At 46.1% G+C, this 23,346-nt stretch overlaps 1 protein-coding gene across 1 annotated transcript in view; it reads left to right on the top strand.

Moving 5' to 3' along the window:
- NUDCD3 (NudC domain containing 3) overlaps positions 1-23,346 on the top strand; it is a 72,863-nt gene that overhangs the window by 5,737 nt on the left and 43,780 nt on the right. The window contains exon 2 of the mRNA XM_082662118.1: positions 113-405. Coding sequence (XP_082518244.1) covers positions 113-405 — 293 coding nt within the window. The remainder of the gene's footprint in view (positions 1-112; positions 406-23,346) is intronic.

Genomic DNA, 23,346 nt, shown 5'->3' with positions numbered 1-23,346 from the left:
TTAGTCTACTGCTTTTTCATTCTTTATTTACCAGATTTTGCTGTATTTCTGCAGAATGTGTGGTACAGTACTGGGCGGATGAACTCATTGCAGGATTGCTGTTTGATTTTAGGTATTCAAAACCTTTGACCGCATGGCCCGTCAGGATGATGAAAAGAGGAGGAAGGAGCTGGAGGAGAAGATCAGGAGGAAGGAAGGGGAGGAGGCCGCGGCCGAGCAGGAGCCAGTCCCAGCCCCGGTTCAGGAGGTGGAGGTTGACTCCACCACAGACTCAGGCGGCCCTCAGGAGCCCCCCGGCCCGCAGGACGCCGTGCAGGAAGTGGCCCACCGCGCCAGGGAGGCAGAGCCACCAGGAGCGGATGCTGGCGCTGCTGAAGTCCCAAGGAGCCCGCCAGCTCTTCCCAAGTAAGAATTTCTACTTTGTGGCTTCTTTCTTTTCTTTTCTTTTTTTCATCATGGTTTATGACAAGATATTGAATATAGCTCCCTGTGCTATACAGTAGGTCCTTGTTGGTTATCGATTTTATACATGGCAGTGTGTATCTGCTAATCCCAGACTCCTAACTTATCCCCACCTCCCTTTCCCCTTTGGTAACCATAAGTTTGTTTTCTGTGTCTGTGGGTCTGTTTCTGTTTTGTATATAAGTTCATTTGTATCTTCTTTTTTTTTTTTTTTTTAAGATTCCATATATAAGTGTTATCATATGATATTTGTTTTTCTCTGGCTTACTTCACTTAGTATGATAATCTCTAGGTCCATCCATGTTGCTGCAAATGGCATTATTTTGTTCTTTTTTATGGCTGAGTAGTAGTCCATTGTGTGTGTGTGTGTGTGTGTGTGTGTGTGTGTATCTCACATCTTCATCCATTCATCTGTTGATGGACACTTATGTTGCTTCCATGTCTTGCCTGTTGTAAATAGTGCTGTAGTGAACACTGGGGTGCATATATATTTTCAGATTAGAGTTTTCTCTGGGTATATGCCCAGGAGTGGTATTGCTGAATCATACGGTAACTCTATTTTTAGTTGTTTAAGGAACCTCCATACTGTTCTCCATAGTGGCTGCACCAATTTACATTCACACCAGCAGTGCAAGAGGGTCCCTTTCCTCTACACCTTCTCCAGCATTTGTTATTTGTAGAGTTTTTAAATGACGGCCATTCTGACCTGTGTGAAGTGATACCTCACTGTAGTTTTGATTTGCATTTCTCTAACAATTAGTGATTTGAGCATCTTTTCACGTGCCTACTGGCCATCTGTATGTCTTCTTTGGAGAAATGTCTATTTAGGTCTTCTGCCCAGTTTTCATTTGGGTTATTTGTTTTTTTATTATTGAGTTGTGTGAGTTATTTGTATATTTTGGGAATTAAGCCCTTGTTGGTTGCATTGTTCGCAAATATTTTCTCCCATTCCTTAGGTTGTCTTTTCGTTTTGTTTATGGTTTCCTTTGCTCTGAAGAAGCTTATAAATTTGATTACATCCTATTTGTTTATTTTGCTTTTGTTCCTTTTGCCTTGGGAGACTGACCTAAGGAAACATCGCTAGTTTTATGTCAGAGGTGGCCTCTTTCTTGCTTGACATCTGGTGGTTGGGTTTGTCCCTAAGTGGGTCTTACTTGGTAACACACTGACTCTATTTCAGCATTTAGTTAGCTCTTCATGTTTGCAAACGGCCTTACAGTGTGTAGGATGGGAGGTCAGCTGGTTTCAGTATTCTTCCTTTTTCTCTCTATAGGGTAAGGTAATAATCTGCCCACAGTCAAACAGCCAGTAAAGAGCTAGACCAGAGTTAGAGCGCTGGGCTCATAGAGTTATGCTTTCCCGTGAGACCTGCCTGTCTGTGTGTCTTGACTCTGTTTTTTCCCTGCAGGAGCAACTGCTGGGACATGGGCCCACAGTCCTCTTGGTCTGACGTACACCCGAAGAGGTTGTCTGGAATGGGGGACTGCGGACCCAGAGTCCCCTCAGAGCCTGCCACTTAGTAAATGTATTACCTTGGGCAAGCTGCATCACCTCTCTGTGTCTCAGTTTTCTCCTTTGTAAAGCGGAGGTGATAATAACAGCACCTCCCTCAGAAGCTGTTGTGAATATTGAATGAGCCAAGGGTCATGCAGCTGATGAGTGGTAGGGCTTAGATCAAGCCCTGTGCTGTACTTGTCCTCACTTTTCAGGAGTTCTGCTTCCTGGTGCTTCCCTGCCCCTGTTTGGGTGAGAAGAGCTGATGCCTCCTTGTGTATGAGCTGTGGCAGTGTCTGAAAGACAGCATGCTGCTCCTGGCCTGCTCTGTTCTTAGGCGAATCTGCTCTCTTCCCTCTTTCATGGGACTGTTCCCTGCCCTCTCCTGGGTTTTCTCTCCCCCTTGGCCCTTCTCTGACTAAACTTCCCTTCTGTTCTTCCCTCTCCTTGCACTCTCCCTCTAACCTGTTTTGGGGACTCTTTGAATGTAGTTCCTAGTTAATGAAGCAAAGTGAACAACTTGGAGTGGCATAAAATGCGGAGTAGGGGGAAAATAAACTTTGTGGAGATAGGTTGGGGCAAGGCTGCAGAGTCTCAAAGTCCAAGTTCGACTGCATGGAGGGTCGGTGCCCCTAACCCCCTGTTGTTCAAGGGGGGTTAACTGTACATGCAGAGAAAAAGCCCAGAAGGAAATACATTATGAATAGTGGTGGAATTGTGAGTGTTTTTCATTGCCATCGTTGTCCCTTACTGTTTTTTCTAATTTTTCTACAATGAACTATACACTTTGCTTTACTAATTTTTTTGCATTCTTTTTATAATTTCTAAAAACTCTATTGAAAGGGGGGATTTGTTTTTAATTCCTGAGTAATAGATTAGAATAGCTGCCTTGTTATCTTGTAGAGACCCTATTTTTTATTCTTGGACCAATGAGTTGTATCCAGGTTAGTATCAGCGTTAGTTTTACTAGTCCTGCCGTGGTGTAAGCATAGACTGAAGACTTGGGTGTGTTCCAGGAAACCTTAGTTTGGTGCTGCAGGCTCAACGCGTCCATGGACTGAACCTTCTCAGCCTTCAGGTATTCACTGGTTTTCTATGAACAAAACAAGAAATTGTGGTCCACATCTCTCTAGTTCCATCTGAAAGGCTGTTCTGTGGCAGATCTGAAATGGAACATGAAAGCCATCCTTATCTTTGTTGTAGCTTTTGTGGCCCCCCAAGTTGCTCCAGTCAGTGCCCAGAATTGCTTATCCTATAAACTGTAGATCTGGGAGTTCTGTTAATTAAATAACTTAAGATAGTTGTTCTTCAGGTGACCACACAGAAGCACTGCCTTTGTGGGGCACCCTGTCCAAAAACCAGTTACATACCTAGAATCTGGGTCTGACGTTGCTGACTTCTGATTACTCCTGCTTGCTACCCATTTGCTGGTGGTTCTGCCCAGGATTAGGTAGTGGTGATGGCAACTTCGCTCCATCTACAGGCAAATCACACTTTGGAGTCAACCCCCTGTCCCCAGCCTAGGCCCTGCCAACCGTGGGTTAAAGTTTTTGAAGTGTACATTTTCATTTATACATAAAATTACAGATTTTTACACATAAAGCCACATGCCACCACCCTAGTGCTCAAAGTGCCCAGTTTTATTCCTTAGAGATGAGAGAATTTGGGTACACAAAAATTTCCTTGTCCATACAAGATAGCTTTGAGAGGTGCACATACTCTGCAAAGGAGCTTCACAGTTTATGAGTTATCCGTAGTGAAGATATTGTAAAAAGTGCAGTGTTTATATTGTACTTGACCCAGTGATCTGTGCTCAAAGGACTTCTAGGGAGCTGGGAAGCTTTCAGAAATGCTGATGACATTACTAGTGCTGTGGAAGGAGAGAGGGATGCAAAACCAACAGCATCAACGTCCTAATCACTAAGTCGGGCACCTCTCAGAGCTGTTGGTGGGGTTTGCTTCTTGGGTGCTATCTGTGTCTGGTCCCGCTTCGGTGGCCATAGGTCCTGCAGTTTCCCTCTCGATCTGCAGGTGTCGCTGTAGGCAAAACAGTGATAACTGCATTTGCTTGTGCTGGGGTGCACAAGCAAAATGTACAAAAGGCTGTGCCACCTCTGGCTTTTGCCCTTATAAATCACAAACAGGATTCTTTAAAAAGAAGAAAAAGGAAAGAAAGTAGCACTGAGAGTAAATTACAGTTGGCGCTGAACAACACAACCTTGAACTGCACAGATCCACCTATACATGGATTTTTTTCCGTAGTAAACGGTACAATACCACAGAATCTGTGGTTGGTTGAATCGTGGATGTGGAACTGTGGATACAGAGGAGCCGCTCCTGCGCTGTCGGTGTTGAATGGTGGTACATGCCCTGAGTCCCTCCTGAGCTACCCCTCTGTCCTGCACAGGGAAGCAGACAGCAGGGCCTCGTGAGAAGGGGGTGTCATGGAACTACTTGATGTGTTGACCCATCTGGTGAAGTCCTGGTAGAACAAGGGTGTGTTAGAAAGCTGCTCAGTGCTTTCTTTTATTTTGGGTGGCATGGCCTTTGTGTCCAGCTGTTACAGGGATCCATCTTGGGAAAGGGATGGTGTAGTTTGGAAGAGAAGTTTCAGATTTCTAATAGTATCCTCAGCAGATGCTTCATCTTCATCACACCTGGTTCATTTGCCCCAAGCACAGAACTGTTCACGTTCTTCAGTGCTCTTGTCCACACAGCAAGGCCTTCCAGCGCCTCTGTCCCTCTGCTCCCTGCCACAGGTATCCGCGTCTCCTCTGAGCCTGGGTTTCATCTTACATCTGTTTATGGCTAGTTCTTACATCTTTCATTTTTGGGGCAGAGACTTACTCAGCCCCTCTCAGCTCCCAGCTGTGTGTTAGGTGAGCATCCGATGCGTGCTGAGTTCATTCCTTAGTGCCTCTCCTTTGGTTCTACTCACCCATGTCTCGTGATGTCTGTGGCTTAGATGTCCCTTAGGCAGGCTGTCACAAGAGCCAGAAGGGTGCTGCTCTCTGCTGGGGCATCCTTTCTGTGTGCAGTCATGCTGCCTGAGAGCTGGCTTCCTGGATTTGTCTCTAAATGGGGTCCTTCCTTTGTTGGTCCCTGCTTTTTCAGGTGCCCGTTGCAGGAGGCCCTTTGATAGAGTCACGTGGACATACCGGAATGCTACCCCAAATACCCACCCTGTTGGCTTATGGTGAAGATTGACTGAGGTCAGTGTGTAAGACCTGGTGAGCAGGATTCCTGGCGCATAGTGAGCCCTCAAGTAGGTACGAGCTGTTCTCAGTATTGCTTTTCTTAACTTAAACAAGAACAAACTGTTTTTCTTCCTCATTATGCTCAGTGTAGACTATTTGGAAAATAAAGATAAGTGTGTAAAGAAGAGAAAACGTCCTACCACTCCCTATTAACTTTCTGGGATATTTCTACAGTTTTTTTCTATGCATATAAACATGTGTGTGGGTGTGTTTGAGCGCACACACACACACACACACACACACACACACCCCAAAGTATGCTTATAAAATTGTCTTACACTGTGGCTTCTGTTTTGCTGAACATTGTATGCTGAGCGGTTCCTGCATCCCTTTTGCTGATTTTGAATTCATGTTGTACACTGTTGAGTGTTGTGTGCCCAAGAGGTTCTTTTGCTCAGATGAGGTTGTTGGCTGTAATCATGCACTCAAGAGAATAGTAAACAGAAAGCCAGCAGTCCAGGGATGTCTGCCAGCTTTCCCCCACTGGGGCTCTGCTGGGCCTGCCGGCCTCAGGGTCTGTTTTCAGTCTCATCTGGTATAGAAGCTGTTCTTTCACCCAATTCGCCCTGAAACTGCCCCTTCTCTAAGGAACCTCAGGTGTAAGTGGCCTCAGGGATTTGATTTAAATCACAGATGAGGAAAGGTTGTTTGTTAGAAGTATTTTTTTTCCTCTAGAAGCATTGTGTTTTTGTTTTCATTTTGCAGTTCATTTCTAGCTTATAGGCTTCATTTTTAGAAGAGATTGGCCTGTATATCCTTACAGGTGTTTATGTTGAGTTGGTTGTGAAGCGTCCTAGCTGTGAGAGTGAGCATGTTTTTGGCGGAGGAGGAGGGAGTGGGACTCCCCCGGGGTACTCTTCCCCTGGGAAGTGTGTACTTCCAGATGCCAGAGCCCAATCGGCCTCCTTTTCACAAAAGGGTGAAGTGCTTTGCTTGAAACCGTAGTTAGAAAGGAGGGCCAGAGTCATGGGGAACTGAAGCAGTTCCCAGTGCGCTTAGAGGCCCAGACATGGGTATGTTCGCTTTGCTGTTGTTAAGAAAAAGGAACTATTACCAGAACTATCTAAGAGATACTTTTCAAAACTAACACAACCAGTATCTAATTGAATATTTTTCTATGTCACTAAAGAAGTATAACTTTTTATGCTAGCTTTTTTTTTCTTTTCCTATTGAAAAAAAAGGTGTATGCACCTTGTGGAAAATGTATTAGGTTGAATTTAAATACAAAGGTGAGTAGACAGAAGAATGCAGTGAATCCGCGTGTACTCACTGCCAACCCTGTGAAGTACACCCGGCCACTTCTCCCCCTCCTGTGTTATTCAGAAGCAAATTCTACCTCATCATTTCATCTGTAAATGTTTTCAACCAGTGTTTAAACTTCCAGTTTTCTCATAATGTCATAATTTTTTAAAAAAAAGTTTACATCTATAATAAGGCTCCAACCACATATCACTTTGTAGCTGACTCTCTGTTTCTCTTGCTTTTATTCTCTCAAAATTTATTTGTTAAGAAAAAAATCAGGTTGTTGGTATGTTGAGTTTCCCACTCTCTGACTGTTACGTGGTGTAGTAAATTGGCAGTTGGATTTAGGGTCAATACTTTTGAAAGTTATAAGCCTGTGTAATGAAAGTGAATTCTCCCTAAAGGCAGCCATTGTGCGTACTTTTGTAAAAGTTTTCTGTTTTATAAACTTTTTATTTTTCATATTCGTTTATGTATATTTTCTCTGTTGTATACAGTATGCTGTGTGTGGACTTCTAGTTACATCCCCCCGAGCAGCTGACAAGCAGCTAACAAGGAGGCAGTCTCCCTGTTGCCAGGTGCCATTTTTCCTGCTGTGCGTTGTATCTGTCCTCACATCTGTGGGGCTTTAAGATGCTGATTCCTGGGCCTGCCCCTGGAGATCAGATTTAACTGGCCCAGGTGTGACCATGTGTCAGGATTTTCAGAAGCTTCCCAGGTGACTCTGGCTGTAACCAAGAGTCAGACTTGACTACAGTCTTTCTCTCGACTCCCTCAGAGTTCTATCCTGTGGATGTGGCGTCATTATTTAGTGAGTCTCCACAGGCAGTGTTATTAGGTTGTTTCCAATCTACTGCGGTCACAAATGATGCTGCAGTGACTGTGCTGTATGTGTTTCTTGGAACATGTGTATGAATATCTGTTGGACGAATTCCCAGAACAGGAATTACTGGGTCAAAGGGTATGAAGTGTGTAATTTTGATGGATGTTGCTAAAGTGGCCCCAGAGAGATTGTACCGGTTTGTTCTCTCACTGCCAGGCTGTCTGATGGTGGGTACCTGACCCACCCCAGGTGCCAGCCAGCATCCCTAACCCATTTCTTGGCTGCTCTTACTTTTGCTTCATTGGTTTTATTTGAAATGCCATTCACTGTGACGTATGTTGGGTTCTGATTGGCTCTGTGTATGTTTCTGTGTTTTTTTCCTTTTCTATTCCATTTATTCATAGATAGTAAACCATTTGTTCTATTTGTTTGCCAGTACCAAGCTGTTTTATTTACCATAGCTTCATTATGATACATTTTAATACTTGGTGGGACTAGTGTTTAATCCCTTGCCCCCAGACTTTTCTGGAAACTTTTTCCATGTGAAAATTCTGTTGAAGTTTTCATTGGGAATACATTAAATTTATGTTTTGAATTAGAGAGAAATGACAGGTTTACATTATTGAGTCTTTCTGTCTAAGAACAGGGTGTATTTTATTTATTCAAGTCTTGTTTTATGTTCTTCTGTAGAATTTTAATGTTTTTATTCAATAAGCCCTGTACACCGATACTGAATTCTCTATTTTCTGATAGTTTCTCTGTTGATTTTCTTGGATTTTCTAGGAATATAGACTCTTCAGTTTTTATTATAGTATTTTAGTGACAAGTATATTTAGTAATAAATACATTTTTAATATTTTGAATTTTAAATGTAACTTCATTTTTTTTCTCCCTCTCAAAATGTGTTGCCCCGAGCACCTGGAAGGATGGAGCTGACACTTTCTCCCTCTCAAAATGTGTTGCCCCGAGCACCTGGAAGGATGGAGCTGACACTAGCTGCAGAGGGAAGGGGTCGGGGGCGGCTGGTTCTGAGGCTGACAGGTTAGCCTTTGGCCACAGCGGGGTCTCCGGGGTCCGAGAAGCTGTGAGCCATGTAGGTGGAGTCCGAGGGGAGCAGGACTGGAGGTGGGAGTTTGAAAAACATCGGCATATCAGTGGGTTTAAAGGCACAGACTGGATGAGGTCACCGAGGCAGTGAGTGTATATGGAGAAGAGGTCCAAGGATTGAGAGCCGGGGGGTCGTACGTGAGGTGAGGCGCCGTCTGCCTAGGGGGCCAGGAGAACGGGGTGTGTGACCTGGGGGAGCAGGCCCGAGCAAGGCAACCAGGAGAGTGTCCTGTCACGCGGGAGGAGGCCAGTGGTGACACGCGCTGCACCGTCACATGCGCTGTTACTTCACCCTTCGCTTGCTCCCTGCAGCCGTCCAGCCCTGAAGTCCTCAGCTCGCTCGTCACCCCTTTCCTTTGGGATACACTCCTGACCTGTCCTCTGGTTTCTGTTTCTGCGGTTGGCTCACCTTGTGGCGGGTGCTTCTCTGGCCTCTGGCTCAGACTGCACCCTTGTCTCTGGCCCCGGGTGGCGGCTCCCGTGTGTGTCCCCGTGTAAACTGCCTATTTTGTATCTAGTTCTCTCACCGGGGAAACCAGGAGGAGGGCAGTCGGCAGAAAGTGCAGCTTTTCTGTTACTGTGTGCACCTTGGTCTATTTATCTTGTCCACTGTGTGTCCAGTGCCTGGAACGTCCCTGGCGGCATAGTTGGCACTTAGTAACCAGCTGAGTGAGTGTGTGATTCAAATTAAAAGTCATGTGAAAAAATGATAAACCTTTGAATTTTAACATATCTAATGAATTCCATTATCCAGTAACATTCAGTTTTTCTTGAATTTTCATAGTTAGGGCTTTCACATCTTCTATGTACTGTTCATCCCTGTCTTCTTTTAGGGCAACTCAGTGTTCTGTAAACTCCCTAATTGAGTCCTGTGTGGTCATAGAGCCCTGAGGCCTCTATCGTTTCCCTGTCTCTGTACTGAAGGGCCAGGCACTCAGCTTCCCTAGTGGCGAAGAACCCTCTAGGGACGGAGCCTGGGACTGGGAGTCAAGAGCCCTGGTGTGAGCAGGTCTTGGGCCCTGTAGGCTGTACTGCAAGGGAGTGGGAGCAGGTCTGAGTTTTTTCTCTCTTTTTCTTAAGCCAGGGAACCTGCCCTCCTGTGGGTAAGTGGAGTCCTGGGAAGGCCTCTGCGTACAACAGGTGAGGGCTCAGCAGTTGGCTGACGTAGGGCTGTGAGGCACGGGTGGCTTCATCTCCAGGCTCACTTTGAGAACCCCTGGAGTAGGATGTCTGGGATGACTCAGCTCTGAATCCTGTGTGTCTGGTTGGTTGTGAGCCTGGGTTCTGAGTATCTCTCGAGGGTCAGGTCCGTGGCTTCGACAATGTGATGGAATGGGGCCAGTCCTTAGCTGAGCAAGGGCCACCACGTGTTCTCGCATATAGCCCTCAAGATCCATTTATTTTGTGGTCTCTAAAGAAAACTTTCATTTTTAGATAATTAAGATCTGCCCCCAAAAGTTGCAAAAATCATGCACAGGACCCCATACATCCTTCTCCCAGCATGCCAGATGTCTGTGCCTCCTGTAACCCGGGGCTGCTGTGAGCGCATCTGAAGACCTTGTTCCAGTTTCATCCATTGTTCCAGTAGTGTCCTTTCTCCCGGGCCAGCGTTGCATCCGTTGTCGTCACTGCATTATGGGCACGTCTCGTCAGTCTCCTCTATCTGGCACAGTTTCTTAGTCTTGTCTCTCATGACCTTGACCCTTTTAAGGAGTACTGACTTCTTTTTTTCCTTGGTAGAATGTCTCTCAGCGTGGTTTTGTCTGATGTTTCCTTGTGACCGGCTAAGGCTGCTGCAGTGGCTGCTTTTCTTCTGTGCTAAAGAGTTACTATTTTCCCTTTTGTGATTAATAAGTGTCTTGTGTGGAGATACTTTGAGACTCTAAATATCTTGTTTCTTCTCATACTTTGCCCACTAATCTTAGCAACCATTGATTATTCTTGCCTGAAACAGTTATTGCTGTGGTGTCTGCCAAATTGCGATTTCCTGTTTATATCCTTCTTTCTACATTTATTAATTGGGATTATATTGCTAGGAATGGCTTTTCTTTCTCCTCCACTCACTCACTCATTCATGCACTTGTTTGTGTGTGTCATTGTGTCCTTACAGATGTTGACTACATAGTTATGGCCCCACTGTCTTGGGTTGTTGCTCAGGGTGCCCTTCAAATGGGCTTGTCCTTTTGACATGTTCGCATCATTTTTTGAGCACTCCTCTGTGTGCTTGCACCACAAGATGTTCCATGTCATCCTGCTGTGAAGTCGGCTTTTTCTCCAAGTGGCCTTCGCTTTTTTTCTTAAATTTAAATTTATTTATTTATTTTTGGCTGCGTTGGGTCTTTGTTGCTGCGTGCGGGCTTTCTCTAGTTGCAGTGAGCGGGGGCTACTCTTCGCTGTGATGCGCGGGCTTCTCATTGCGGTGGCTTCTCTTGTTGTGGAGCACGGGCTCTAGGTGTGCAGGCTTCAGTAGTTGTGGCATGCGGACTCAGTAGTTGTGGCTTGCGGGCTCTAGAGCGTAGGCTCAGTAGTTGTGGCACGCGGTCTTCAGTAGTTGTGGCTCGCGGGCTCTAGAGCACAGGCTCAGTAGCTGTGGCGCACGGGCTTAGTTGCTCCGAGGCATGTGGGATCTTCCTGGACCAGGGCTCGAACCTGTGTCCCCTGCATTGGGAGGCGGATTCTTAACCACTGCTCCACCAGGGAAGTCCCCAGCCTTGGCTTTTGATTGGAGAATGGTCTGAAATCAAGGATCTGGGCACCAGGTGTGCTGTCGCTGCTGGTGTCCTGGCTTCTAGGCCTGTTTTATGCCCATTTCCTGGTTACTTTACCCTCTGAAACCATCCTGCCCAACTTTTCACTTCCAGTTTTCTTTCCTCCCTTTTGAAAAATTCATGGTATGGATTAAGAGTGTGAATCTCGAAGTCAGAAGCCCTGCATTCAAATGCCAGCTCAGACCTTGCTGAGCCATCTGGCCTTCAGGCCTTAGTTTTCCCATATGTCAGGTAGGGGTGATGATTCTCAGCTTAAAGGGTTGTTGTGAGGGTTAAATGAGAGAGTAAAATGAGAGTGGTCAGCACACGCTGAGTGCTCAGTTGGGTGCTTTCATTCAGCAAGTATTTATGGAATGAATGCTTGTGTAGGTTTGTTTCAGGGCCTGGGGCATGTGGGGTTTGGGAGTGCCAGCCTGGTGGGGCCTCTGGCCGGCTGGTGCAGGGGCAGCGCCTCTGAAGCCTCCTTGATCCCGAGCTGCTCTACAGCTGGAGGGATGCGGGGAGAGAGGAGTGGGTGCTTCGCTGTCCCCAGTTAAAGGAGCAGTCCTGGTTCTAGCAGTATGTTCTGCTTCTGACAGCAAGCACCCCGCTCATCGCCCATCTCTGGGTGGCACTGTCCTGTGTGGGGTTGGAAGGAACTTCTCCTCCTCCTCTGGCGTAACCTTTCTGCCTTTCTTGGCCGGTTCTTCCGTGGAGTGGGGTGTGGCTCGCAGTAAGTGCAGCCTGGGGGCTGGTGAGGGGGGCAGTTGGAAGGAAACCAGCCAGCGCCCCTTAGTTTTCTGCAGGGGTGGCCACGAGCCCCCCAGATGCTTAGACAGAATCTTCTCTGCGGGGGAACGGCAGGAGGGGTGGGAGACAGGTCTGGGCTGGTCCCCCCACGAAGCCCTGTGCCTTGGCACCCGATCCGCCCCTACCAGTGTCCCCGGGCAGGAAGACAGGCTCCCTGAGAGCTTTCTGTTCTGCTGCTGCTGGAGTGTTGCAGTAAGTGGGTAGGTAGGACTAGCTGTGACCTAAAAACACTTGAGCATTTTCAGGGCGTCCCTGGGGAAAGCTGAATAAAGTAGGAGGAATGTCATTTCAGATGCTCATGTTCTCCCAGGAGAACAAACTTCCAGGCCTCTTCTTGCCTCATGTTTCTGAAGGCAGTGCTGCTGACTCTGTGAGCCTGGTGCCTACAAGCTGACCTTGTGACCTTGGTACCTACGGGGTGACCCCATGACCCCAGTGCCTGCATGCTGACCCCATGACCCTTGTGCCTATATGCCTGGCAGGATGGGTGCTGCACAACACGGTGCAGTGACAACTGGTTTCCTAACTTGCTTCGTGGGACCGCCCACCCCTGCCCACTCTGTTGGGTCCGGAGTAAGAGAACAGAAAGAAGTCTCTTCTCCTTCCCAAGAAAAACAAGTCCCAAACTCTCCAAACAACAAAAGCAGCAAAACTCATGGAAGTACCTCGCAGAGCTCAGAGTCAGGAAGGAGGGGGATGGTTGCCACACAGCTGATGTGGGGTGTGGTCCCTGTCCTCCAGCAGGTTGGCAGTGCCCTCTTAGCGACACAGAGTAGATCTCACTGTTACCAGCAGTTTTCAGGTTTAGGCTGAAATCTGATGAGGAGGATGGTAGGGAGAGCCCTGCGAGCGAGGGTGGCCCTGGGCCCTACAGTCGCAGTTGGCTGCAGGGTAGAGGCTGTGCCCCTGGGTCCCATGGTCGTTTCTTTACAGACTCTGCCTCCTTGTGCCAGTCTCTTCCCCACTTTGTGGCTTTGTGGCCAAGCGCCTTTGATTTTGCTGCGCAGCCTTTACTTAGATCTGTCTCCCTTGTACCCCTTTAGCCCTAGAACTTCCTTTTTCCTTAAAACCATTTTTTTACTGGTGTTTTGAAAAATGCCGCATGCAGATGTTTAAAGAGATCGCAATAGCAGAAAGGGGGGCTGTGGAACATCAGTCCTCCTCTCACCATGACCCCACCTCCCTGTTCTGTCTGCAGAGAGGCCCCCCGGCGTGAGCCTGTCACCACAGGGACACCACAGGGGAAGTCTGTGAGGATCCGAGGGTACTTATGTGCTCCTCTCCCCTACTTTTTAGAAAAACAGGTTGTATGTTTTAGAGGAGTTTTAGGTTCCCAGCAAAAGTGAGCAGAGCACAGAGTCTACACGCAGCCCCGCTCCCACACGCACAGCCTCCCTGTGTCACCATCGTGCCTTTCGGGGTGATTTCCTGGGGGGATGGCGCGCTGTGTACACTGCTCATCCCTGGCTTTTTTCACACGGTGAACCTTATAAATGTGTCCTCTTCGGTGCTCTGTGTGCTTTGGAGCGGCCACCTGGCGTGTTCCTCTGTGTAAACTGTGCTCAGTGACTCTGTCTGCTCCGTCGGCCTCGTTTCTCATGGAACTAGAGGAGAACAGTGACTAAACAGACTATGAGATTCTAACAGTCCTAAAAATACCTTCCGAAGTAATGTGTATTCACTGAGGAAAATGAATGAGGGGGCACAGACTGTCCAGAAGCCCAGGAGTGGGCGTTGCTTTTTTTCCAAAAGGCTTTTGGTTCATAGAATAAAAAAGAATGAAAGCTGACACGCAGATTTGGGCATCTCCAGTCGCGAATGTTTCTGTGGCAGGTGTTCTTGGAGCATCAGTGACTCACTGGTCTGCGCTGTGGCACTGTCACCTGGTGGTCCTGGAAGAGAGAAACGTGTGATTTAACCCAGCATTTACCAAATCAGTTAGACCACAGGGCCTTTTCCTTCCTTCCTAATTGGCCTGCTGTCACCTTGAGGGACTTTTTTTTCGGAGGAGCCTGAAAGGTTATAGAAGTACTAAGTTCTCATTTATTTCATCCAGAAAATATATTTCTTTGAAGTTTTTCATTAATTTTAATTTACACAATAGTTAAAGAGTACACTCAGAAGCATAGGTAAATCTCAGGCCCCCTTTGACCGCCCCGATCGCAGTTTGCTCCCAGAGGCAACTGCTCTTCTGGAGCTCACCTTTTGTGTTTGTTTTTTTAATTTCAGTGATCACAGGTTTTAGTTTCTCAGATGGCTGGTTGAGTTTTCGGAGTGCAGTGTCCCTCCCGTCACTTGGAAGGGTGATCGTGTCTGTTGTGGAGTCCTGGTGCCCGGTTCCCTCCGTGGCTCTCAGCAGCACTTCTTTCCCTGTAGAGTTTGGTGGCCTCCGCCCTGGGAAGCTGGCTTTTCCCAGGGTTTGGTGATTCCTGATTTTGTGTTCATTTTTGTGCTTGAGACTCCTGTTACCCTGTCTGTGAATGCTGTCACTGTTCCACACCTGGTCTCTAGTAAAATTTTTAGGCAGTGGCCTAGGGTGTCCTGCGCTGGTTGCTGTTCTGCAGGAATGGAGTTCCACTTCCCGGCTGTCACCAGACATGTCCCCACACTCTCTGGGCTGGGTGCCACTTGGTTCAGATTTTGTATGTGTTGGGAAGGGGGCAGGAGGTGGACTCGTGGCCCTTCTGTTGTCCTGCCTTCAGCACGCTGGCCCTCCTTATTTGGGAGAGACCAGAGCTGGGTCCATCTCTGCATCTTTGACCCCTCCACGCAGACCGGGGCTTGAAGCCTCCTGCTTGGTCTGTGGCCTTTCTCCATTCCACTTAGTCTCATACACATTCATGCAGGTATGTAAAATACTTCCCTGAAGCCGGGTGGCCTCCTCCCTCCCTCCCTGAGGCTTCGAGTCACTCAGCCCCGTCTCAGGACCCAAGCTCGTTGGGTGCTTTCTCTCCGGTCCCTGTCCTCCTGCAAGCCTCATGCTCTGCACTTCAGACTTCTGCCCAGGGGGGCGTCTCCTGCTGTTCCCCCTCCATCCTCGGCTCATCCCCTGATGTCTCTGTGGACCTTCCTTCCCCTCACAGGAGGATGCTGCCCCTTGCACGCCGGCTCCTTTTCTGTTGGCCTCCCTCTCCGGCCTGTGCACGCTCGCTCTAGTGCTGTCCAGGCCGGGCCTCCCTGAAGTCTCTCAGGTGCATTTCCCCAGCATGTATCACTTTCTGCATATCAGACTTCATTCGTGTGTGTAAGTACGACATAGGCTTGAGGGGTGCACCCTGCAGCTAATTATCCGAAGCAGGTTGTAAGTTAGAAACCCAAAAGGTTATCCTGCCTGAACTGCCCCCTCCACGTGCAGCCTGGCCTGCTCTCCTGATTCTGGGGAGGGAAGTACTCTGGGCACCGGCGCTGCCTCCGTCCACCTGCTCAGCAAGGTACCATCTCAGCACAGGGCTCACCCCCGTCTCTGCTGAGGAGTCGGGGCCGCCCCTGCATGCTGCTGAGGGCCCCCCGACCCCGTGATCTTCCCTCTGTCCCTAGTCACCAGCTCACCTGGGCTCAGACCTGGAAGGCCCCTGGAATACTTGGTAGATTTAGCCACATACTGCTTAGTAGTGGTTCTTGCAGGCCTGATGGTGGTCTGTTCAACCACCAGCAGGCGAAGTAATACTAGTTAGCTCTAAGTCATGAGGTTGAGCTGGAGCCCACCAGACACCCCGGGCCTGTCTTACAGTTGAGGCTGCTACCCCCTCAAAGCTTTCACTTCCATCCCTGGGCAGCTTCTGGCCGACTCTAATTCAGAACCGCCTGGGGAAGGGGGTTCGGAGAGACGGGCCCCCTCAGCCAGGGTGGCACAGCACACACATCTGTTATGGGTGCAGTTTTCAAGTGCAGTCTGGTGTATTTTTACAAATGAGCATTGCCGTGAATCACCACCCAGAACAAGATATTCCCAAACGAGAAATAACTGGAAGTTTCCCCACGCGCTCCTTCTGTGTGCCACCCACTCCCTTACAGTCGCTGCATATGTGTGTGTCCGTGATTTTGTTAGATAAGCCAATGACATTAAGGCTGCGCCGTCTGCATTCCTACTGCGAGCCTGTCCCCACAGCTGGGCAGTGGACTGTGTGTGCCGAGCTTTTGAATTTTTACTCTTTGGAAGATGAGATACACTCATATGTTAATGTTTATTTCTTTTATCATGTGTGAAGTTGTATGTAGTGTCATGCATTTAAGGGCTGATTGTATATCTTTTTTCTGAGAATACTATATGTCTTTTGCTCATTTTTCTGTTAAGGTTTGTTACTTTTTTCAACTTTTAAGAGCTCGCTCTCTGTATTGGGGAAATTAGACCTCTATCTGTAATATATTATAAATATTTTCCTCCAGTTTGTCTTTTGACTTGGCTTATGATAGGTTTTGCTCCAAGCAAAACTTTTTTTTAATATTTAAAATGTTTGTTTCATAAACTTTATCAGTTTTTTTTTTTTTTTTTTTTTTTTTGATTTTGAGTTAGAAAGCTTTCCCTGTGTTGAGTTCAGGAAGGATTTCACCCATTTTCCTGTGGTACTTGTGTGCTTTTTTTCTATAGTTCTGTGAAAATAACCCTTGTGTAGTATCATTTTTTATATCTATGCCTCTGATACATTTGCTCTCTTTGTACGTGTGAGGTGTGGATCCAGTGTTACCATTTCCGAAATGGCTGTTCAGGTGTCCTTATGACATCTGTTAGGGACCGCGTTTTGCAAGAGGACTTGACAGGTCTGAGCCCCAGGGGATGTGAACCTTTGGCTCAGCCTTGGTCCTCCCTGAGGCACTGGTGACACTGCCCGGGTCCGCACATCGTCCAGAAGGCGTGTCCCACGGGCCACTAGACTCCTGCTGAGCGGTGCTCCTGCCAGGGAAAAGCTCCCTCACTTCCCTCTTTTAGGGTGCCTCTGAGGCACCGCTTCAGCGCCTACTACCCGAACGTGTCTGAGCGGACTTGACTGCTGAGCCTGGGTCAGGGACAAGGCGGTGGCAGAGCTGTGTGCCTGTGGACAAGTCACAGTTCTGTCCTGGATAAATGAGGGGATGGTGCCGGATGATCTCTGCGGTCCTTCCAGCCTCCGCTCTGTAATGCTGGGGGCACAGCATTTGCACAGAGCACTTGTCCTGCATGGAGCCACAGCGTCCCCTGAGTGTGGCCCGAGCCCTGTGCGTGCTGCTCGTCGGGGGCACAGGGCCGGCGGGTGGCTTTGTCTGTGGGGAAAACCTGTGTGGCTTGGAGCCTCACAGCCAGCTCCTTGTGTTGTGTTTACTTTTCAGACCCGTAAGTTTATATCAAGAGGTGATTCTCTGAAGAGTTGCTAAGCGTTCATTTATTTAAATAGTGAAAACTAGGTTTCCTCCTAAACTTCTTAACCTTGCCAGACCATGCTCCATGTTTGTAAGAAATATTTTGTGCCACTGCATTTGACTATTCTAGGTGAAGTCTACCAGTGTCGCTTCAGTAGCGCTGTGCTGGTCATGAGTTTTCAAAAAGGTGACTAACTTTGAGCCCAGAATCAAACAGATTCACACACGCTTGTGTGCCTGGAAAATTCACAGTGTGATGAGACCAGGCAAAAGATTGTTAGGGTTTGTATCTAAAATTGAGCTCTTTTCCAGGCTCAGATTAATTATAAACATGCTGCCACCTGCCTGCTGTCTAGAGGGACGTGTAGAGGGGTGTGGGTCAGAGGACAGTGCATAGGGCCCAGTGTCACCAGCTCCCTCCAGGCCGCCAACACTCCACGGTGTCCCTCCCTTTGAGAGCTGCCCATCAAGTAGGACTTTCCTGGTTTCATGTACATTTAAACAAGTGGAGTAATCTGCTTTAGGGTTTCTTTATTCCACTAGAAGTTAAGCTTATATTTTGATCAGTTTTTCTTACCTAGGACTTTTCCTGGAGACATGACCATTAGAGGATTTTAGCAGGTGAATTGCATGTGTGTTAATTTATTATAGGTTACATTTGTTCAAACTGTGACTAGAACCCTGGAAATTAGTTTTTGTTGAAATTTTAGGGCCATTTGTGCAATGTTTGTAAGCAAAATATATCCAGCCCTTTGACTGAGTAACTTGAAATATGCTCAAGGGTCTGGAGGTAACACACATTTCTCTGTCTTTCCCTCTCTCCCAGGGAGTGTGTGTGTGGCTTTATTTTTACAATGCTACAGAAAGTCTCCTAGGGAGGCCACCTGTTCACGGACATCTGCCTGCACAGCTGACTGGTCTGAGCACTGATGTTGTTTGCTGTAGAAGTTGTCCTGTCATCACCTGTTCATTGCAAGTGTGGACAGCTTCCATGGGGTCACGGGTTCGGGGCCGGCTGCCGAGGAGGGTGGCAGTGCCCCCAGGAGCCGCCCTGTCCCACCTGTCTGGGCTTGGCTCCCAGGCTTCCCTTTTCCTCAGTTTCCTCTGTTCCGGCTGCTGGGGCTAAAGGCATGGCCACACTCCATTCAGAGCATGGCCCAGTATGCACTCACAGCTGTGGGCGCCGGGTTCTGACCCTCAGCGCTGGGGGTGGGTTGTCCTCTGCCTTCCCACACACCCCCAAGGGTGGGAATCAATCAGGCCAGTGACGGGAAACTCCGGTTATTTGCAACGCCTCTTCCTTTCACAGACCGCTCTGATGTTAGAGGAGGTGTCTGTTCACGGGCCTACCCTTCTCCCCTCGCATCCACATGTGTGTTTGTGTCTCTTGTGTGCTGTACCAGGCCCTGCTGTAGGTGCTGGGGGGACAGGGGGTGCTTGCAGGCTCACGGTGTGGGGACGGGGACAGACAGCTGTAGTCCAGTGTGCTGAGTGTAAGGAAGAGGTCAGACAGCTCCCTTAGACATCCGAAATGCTTCCTGGTGAGGGTGTGCTGGCCAGGGCTCCGGGAGCCAGGGGTGGGGGCTTCCCAGTCCTCCAGCCTGTGTGGCGGCAGGCAGGCAGGCGGGCGGGCACGCCAGGGCCCTTCCCCGGAAGGGTGCAGCCTTGAAGGAGCTTGTGAGGCGGGTAGGGTTGCGGCCAGGCTAGTTCTTGGGTCTGCTGTCTGGGGCCACCTAGGATGTGTGGGCGTGGAAAAGAATCATGAAGCAGTTCAAATAGACTTTAACAAAGACTGAAAGTTTTTCCAAGAAAACTAAAATCCCTTATTGCAAATTTTGTGAAAAGTATAACGGTCACAGGTTGGGTAGTGGAATTACTTCATGTGGAGTGTCTTGTGGTGTTTATGAATTCAGTGTAAGTTGCAGTTGTTTCATCCTCCATCCAGTACTTAAACTTTTGATCTCCCTTTTCTTTTTTCCCCCAAAGTTAAAGCATCAGGTCCTTTTCACCTTTATTTTCATGCCACAGTCGTATTTTCCTCTATTTCTTGGAGGTAGTTGGTTCGTTAGTGTCCTTTGGGGAGAGTGTGTATGGGTAGATTTGAAGCCTCAGGGGTCATCAGTGGTGAAAGTTTTTTTCCTGTGGTTAGTCTAGCTTTGGTGGTGGTGAATATTACACATACTGATGGTTTTTTAAAAAGGGCTTGTGGTAGAGTCTGGTATGCTGTCTGTAGAGAGTCTTGTGGTGACGGGATGGAGCACGTTCCTATTTCTCTGTGTTTTGCCTCTTCTGGGACAGGCCTACTTAGTCGTCATGGGTAACAAGCAAGTTTTAAATTTCAGTTAAACATGTGTGACAGTACCTTACAGCTTAATTTGCATTAATTTAATTATAAGAAGGATTACATTTTCTGTGCAGTGATTTAAAATTGGTGTTTCCTTCTGTTAACTACTCCAGTACCTGGAATCTGGGTATTTCCCTTCTGTAGAGTTTCACAAATAAAACTTAACGTGTCTTCTTATTTGCTGCTTTTCTTTTTCCAGTTGATTCATTGAACTTTGTGCAGGGAGTTCGCCACATCTATCTTGTGTTCAGTGATTTCCTTTATGTTGTTAGATTTTAGAAATTTCTCTCTTTTCAAGTCGTAGGTTGGATGTACCGTTCCACTGTGTACAAGGGGCTTGAGGCTGTTCTTTAATATTGTTTGATTTCTTTAAAATGAATTTTATTGTGACTTGATCAAGTTCTGTGTTATACCCCTTTGGGTCTTTAATTGATGTTACGGTAAAACTGCATATTAACTTGCAGTATATGTTATCATTATACTCCCATTAAATACCCTGTTAAAAGCAGGTATATCATTGCATTGTTCATGGCTTCCTTTCCTTCTCTCATTAAATTCAGTTACAGAAAGTTGCCCTGGAGGGTTATAGACAGATTTCATGTATCCTGAGTTCAATTAATATCCACGTTTTTAATGTTCATGTTGCATTTAGGAATGGCATTTTCTTTGCCACTGTTTGTTACAGGTTGTGGCAGTTAGGAAAGCAGTTAATTATTATAAAAGTAATAAAGGCAGGCTTTAGAAAATTTGGAAAATAGAGAAAATTATTCAAGTTCCATCAGTATTACTATACTGTTGAATTTCCTTCCAATTAAAAAAATTACATTTGTTATTTCTTTTTTTAGATCATTTTAACATTAGAAAATACTTGGCCACTATAATAGGTGAATTACAAGTATATTTAAAAGTAAACTCTTCCTCCTAATTCTGTAGCTAATGTTAATATACCGCAAAATATATTCTTGCATACCTTCCTCCATGCTCACAACACACACACACACACACGGTTTTTAAAAATTGAGATACAATTCACACATCATAAAATACCTATTATCATATGCTATTTAGTGTTTTTAATAAATTTGCAAGGTTGTGCAATCATCACTGCTATCTAATTCTGTTCCAGAATATATTTATTATCCCCAGAAGAACTTTATGCCGATTAGCAGTCACTCCTCATTTCCTCCCAAACCTCCCAGGCCTAGGCAACCAGCATCCTACTTTCTGTCTATATTTGCTAGTTCTGACATTTCATTTAAATGGAATCATATGATATTTGGCTTTTTGTGTCTAGCTTCTTTCACTTAGCATAATGCTTTTGGGGATTCATCAGTGGTATAGCATGGGTCAGGACTTCATTCCTTTTATTGGCTGAATAATACTTCCTTGAATGGACGGACCACATTTTGTTAAGTCGTCCATTGATGAATATTTTGGTTGTCTATTATGAATAATGCTGCTGTGAACATTTACATACAAGTTTCTGTCTGGATACATGTTTTCATTTCTCTTGTGCATATTCCTAGGAGTGGAATTGCTGCGTCACATGGTAACTCAATGTTTAACCTTTTGAAGAACTGCCAGACTGTTTTCCACAGCGGCTGCATCGTTGTACACCAGCACTTTATGGGGCTGCAATCTCTCCACGTCATTGCCAACGCTTGTTATTATCTATCTTTTTGATTGTAGCCATCCTAATGATTTTGATTTGCATTTCCTAGTGACTACAAATGTTGAGTGTTTTTGCATGTGATTATTGACCATTTGTATATCTTCTTTGGAGAAATGTCTGTTCAAATCCTTTAATACAGTTTTTAATTGTGTTGTCTTTTTATCATTAGATAGAAGAGTTCTTTACATGTTCTGGATACTAGGCCCTTATCAAATAAATGATTTGCAAATATTTTCTCCCATTTTGTGGGTTATCTTTTCTCTTTCTTGAAAATGTCCTTTGAAGCTCAAAAGGTTAAAATTTTGATGAAGTCTGTCTAGTTTTTCTTTGGTTGCATATGCTTGTGGTGTCATATTTAATAAATCATTGCCTAACCCAAGATCACAAAGATTTACTCTTATATTTTCTTAGAGTTTTATTATTTTAGCTCTTGCATTTAGGTCTCTGATCCATTTTGAGTTCATTTTTGCATATGATATGAGCTATTGGTTTAACTTTATTTTGCATATCCAGTTATTCCAGCACCATTTGTTGAAAAGACTGTTCTTTTCCCATTGAATAGACTTGATACTCTTGTTGAAAATCAGTTGACCGTGAATTTGAGAGTTTCTGGACTCTCGGTTCTGTTCTGTTGATCTCCATGTCTGTCCTTACGCCAGTACCGCATTGTCTTGATTACTACACCTTTGTTAGTAAGTGAGCTTTGAAATTGGAACCTTTGTTCTCCTTTTTTAAGATTGTTTCGGTTATTCTGGATCACTTGCATTTCCATATGGATTTTAGAATCAGCTTGCCAGTTTCTGCAAAGAAGCCAGTGGGGGTGTTGATAGGTTGCATTGACTCTGTAGATCAGTCTGGGGAGTATTGTCATCTTAACAGTATTTAAGTCTTCCAGTCCTTGTACTTGAGATGCCTTTCAATTTTATTTAGCTCTTCTTTAATTCTTTTCAACAATGTTTTCTTTTTGGAGTGTAAGTTTTTATCATTTTTTTGTTAAATTTATTCCTAAGCATTTTATTCTTTCTGATGCTGTTGTAAATGAAATTGTCTTAATTTCTTTTTCAGATTGTTCACTGCTACCGTTATGAAACCCAATTGATTTTTTCATATTGATTTTGTAACCTGCAACTTTGCTTAACTCTTTTATTAACTAATAATTTTTAGTGAATTCTTAAGCATCTATCTGTCAGTCTATCTGTCTATCTATCTAGATCATGTCGTCTGCAAATAGAGATAGTTTCACCTCTTCCAGTCTGGGTGTCTTTTATTTATTTATTTTCTTGCCTAATTGCCCTGGCTAGCACCTCCAGTACAACATTGACTAGAAATTATGAGAGCGGATATCCTTGTCCTGTTCCCAGACTTGGGGAAAAGCATTCAGGCTTTCACGCTTAAGTGTGATGTGAACTGTGGGCCTTAGTCTTTCTTTACTCTCATGTTTTGGTTGAGAACACCTCCTAGTAACTTCCTGAGAAAGTGACCATTGAGAGAAAGTTTTTGAGACCTCACCAACCTTCCTGATTTTCCTGGGATTAAAGGGTTCTTGGGATCAGGGACTTTTAGTTTTATGGGCAAACCATTGCCCATGACTGAGCAGGTTCCCAGGATGTGAGAATCCAGTGCTGAAGCAAAGAAAGCCCCAAGGAAACCACGGCAGGCCGGCCACTCTACCAAATGTGTGAATGTGTCTGTGTTTTCTTTATACTTGATTGATAGTTTGGCTCTATATAGTGTTAGGTTGGCAGTGTGCCCTGCATTCCCTTGTTTTCTTCTGGCTCACAGTGTCACTCTTAGGGAGTTGGAGGGCGTTCGGATTCTTGCTCTTGGTGGGAAGCTTACTCTTCCCAGTGTTCCTGCTCTTCCAAAAGTGTATCCTGCTTCTCTGAGTTTGGCTCTAGTTCAGTTTGATGTGCTTTGTGCCTGGTGGGCCCGTCAGACTGATGGGCACACTCTGCAGATACTGCAGGTTTGGTTCCAGACCATTGCAATAAAGCAAATGTCAAAATAAAGCGAGTCACTCCTAGTGCATAAAAAAGTTAGGTTTACACTATAAG

The sequence above is a fragment of the Grampus griseus genome (genome assembly GCF_964374135.1).
Source record: "Grampus griseus genome assembly, chromosome: 9".
Classification (NCBI taxonomy): domain Eukaryota; kingdom Metazoa; phylum Chordata; class Mammalia; order Artiodactyla; family Delphinidae; genus Grampus; species Grampus griseus.
This window is presented reverse-complemented; position numbering and strand designations above follow the sequence as displayed.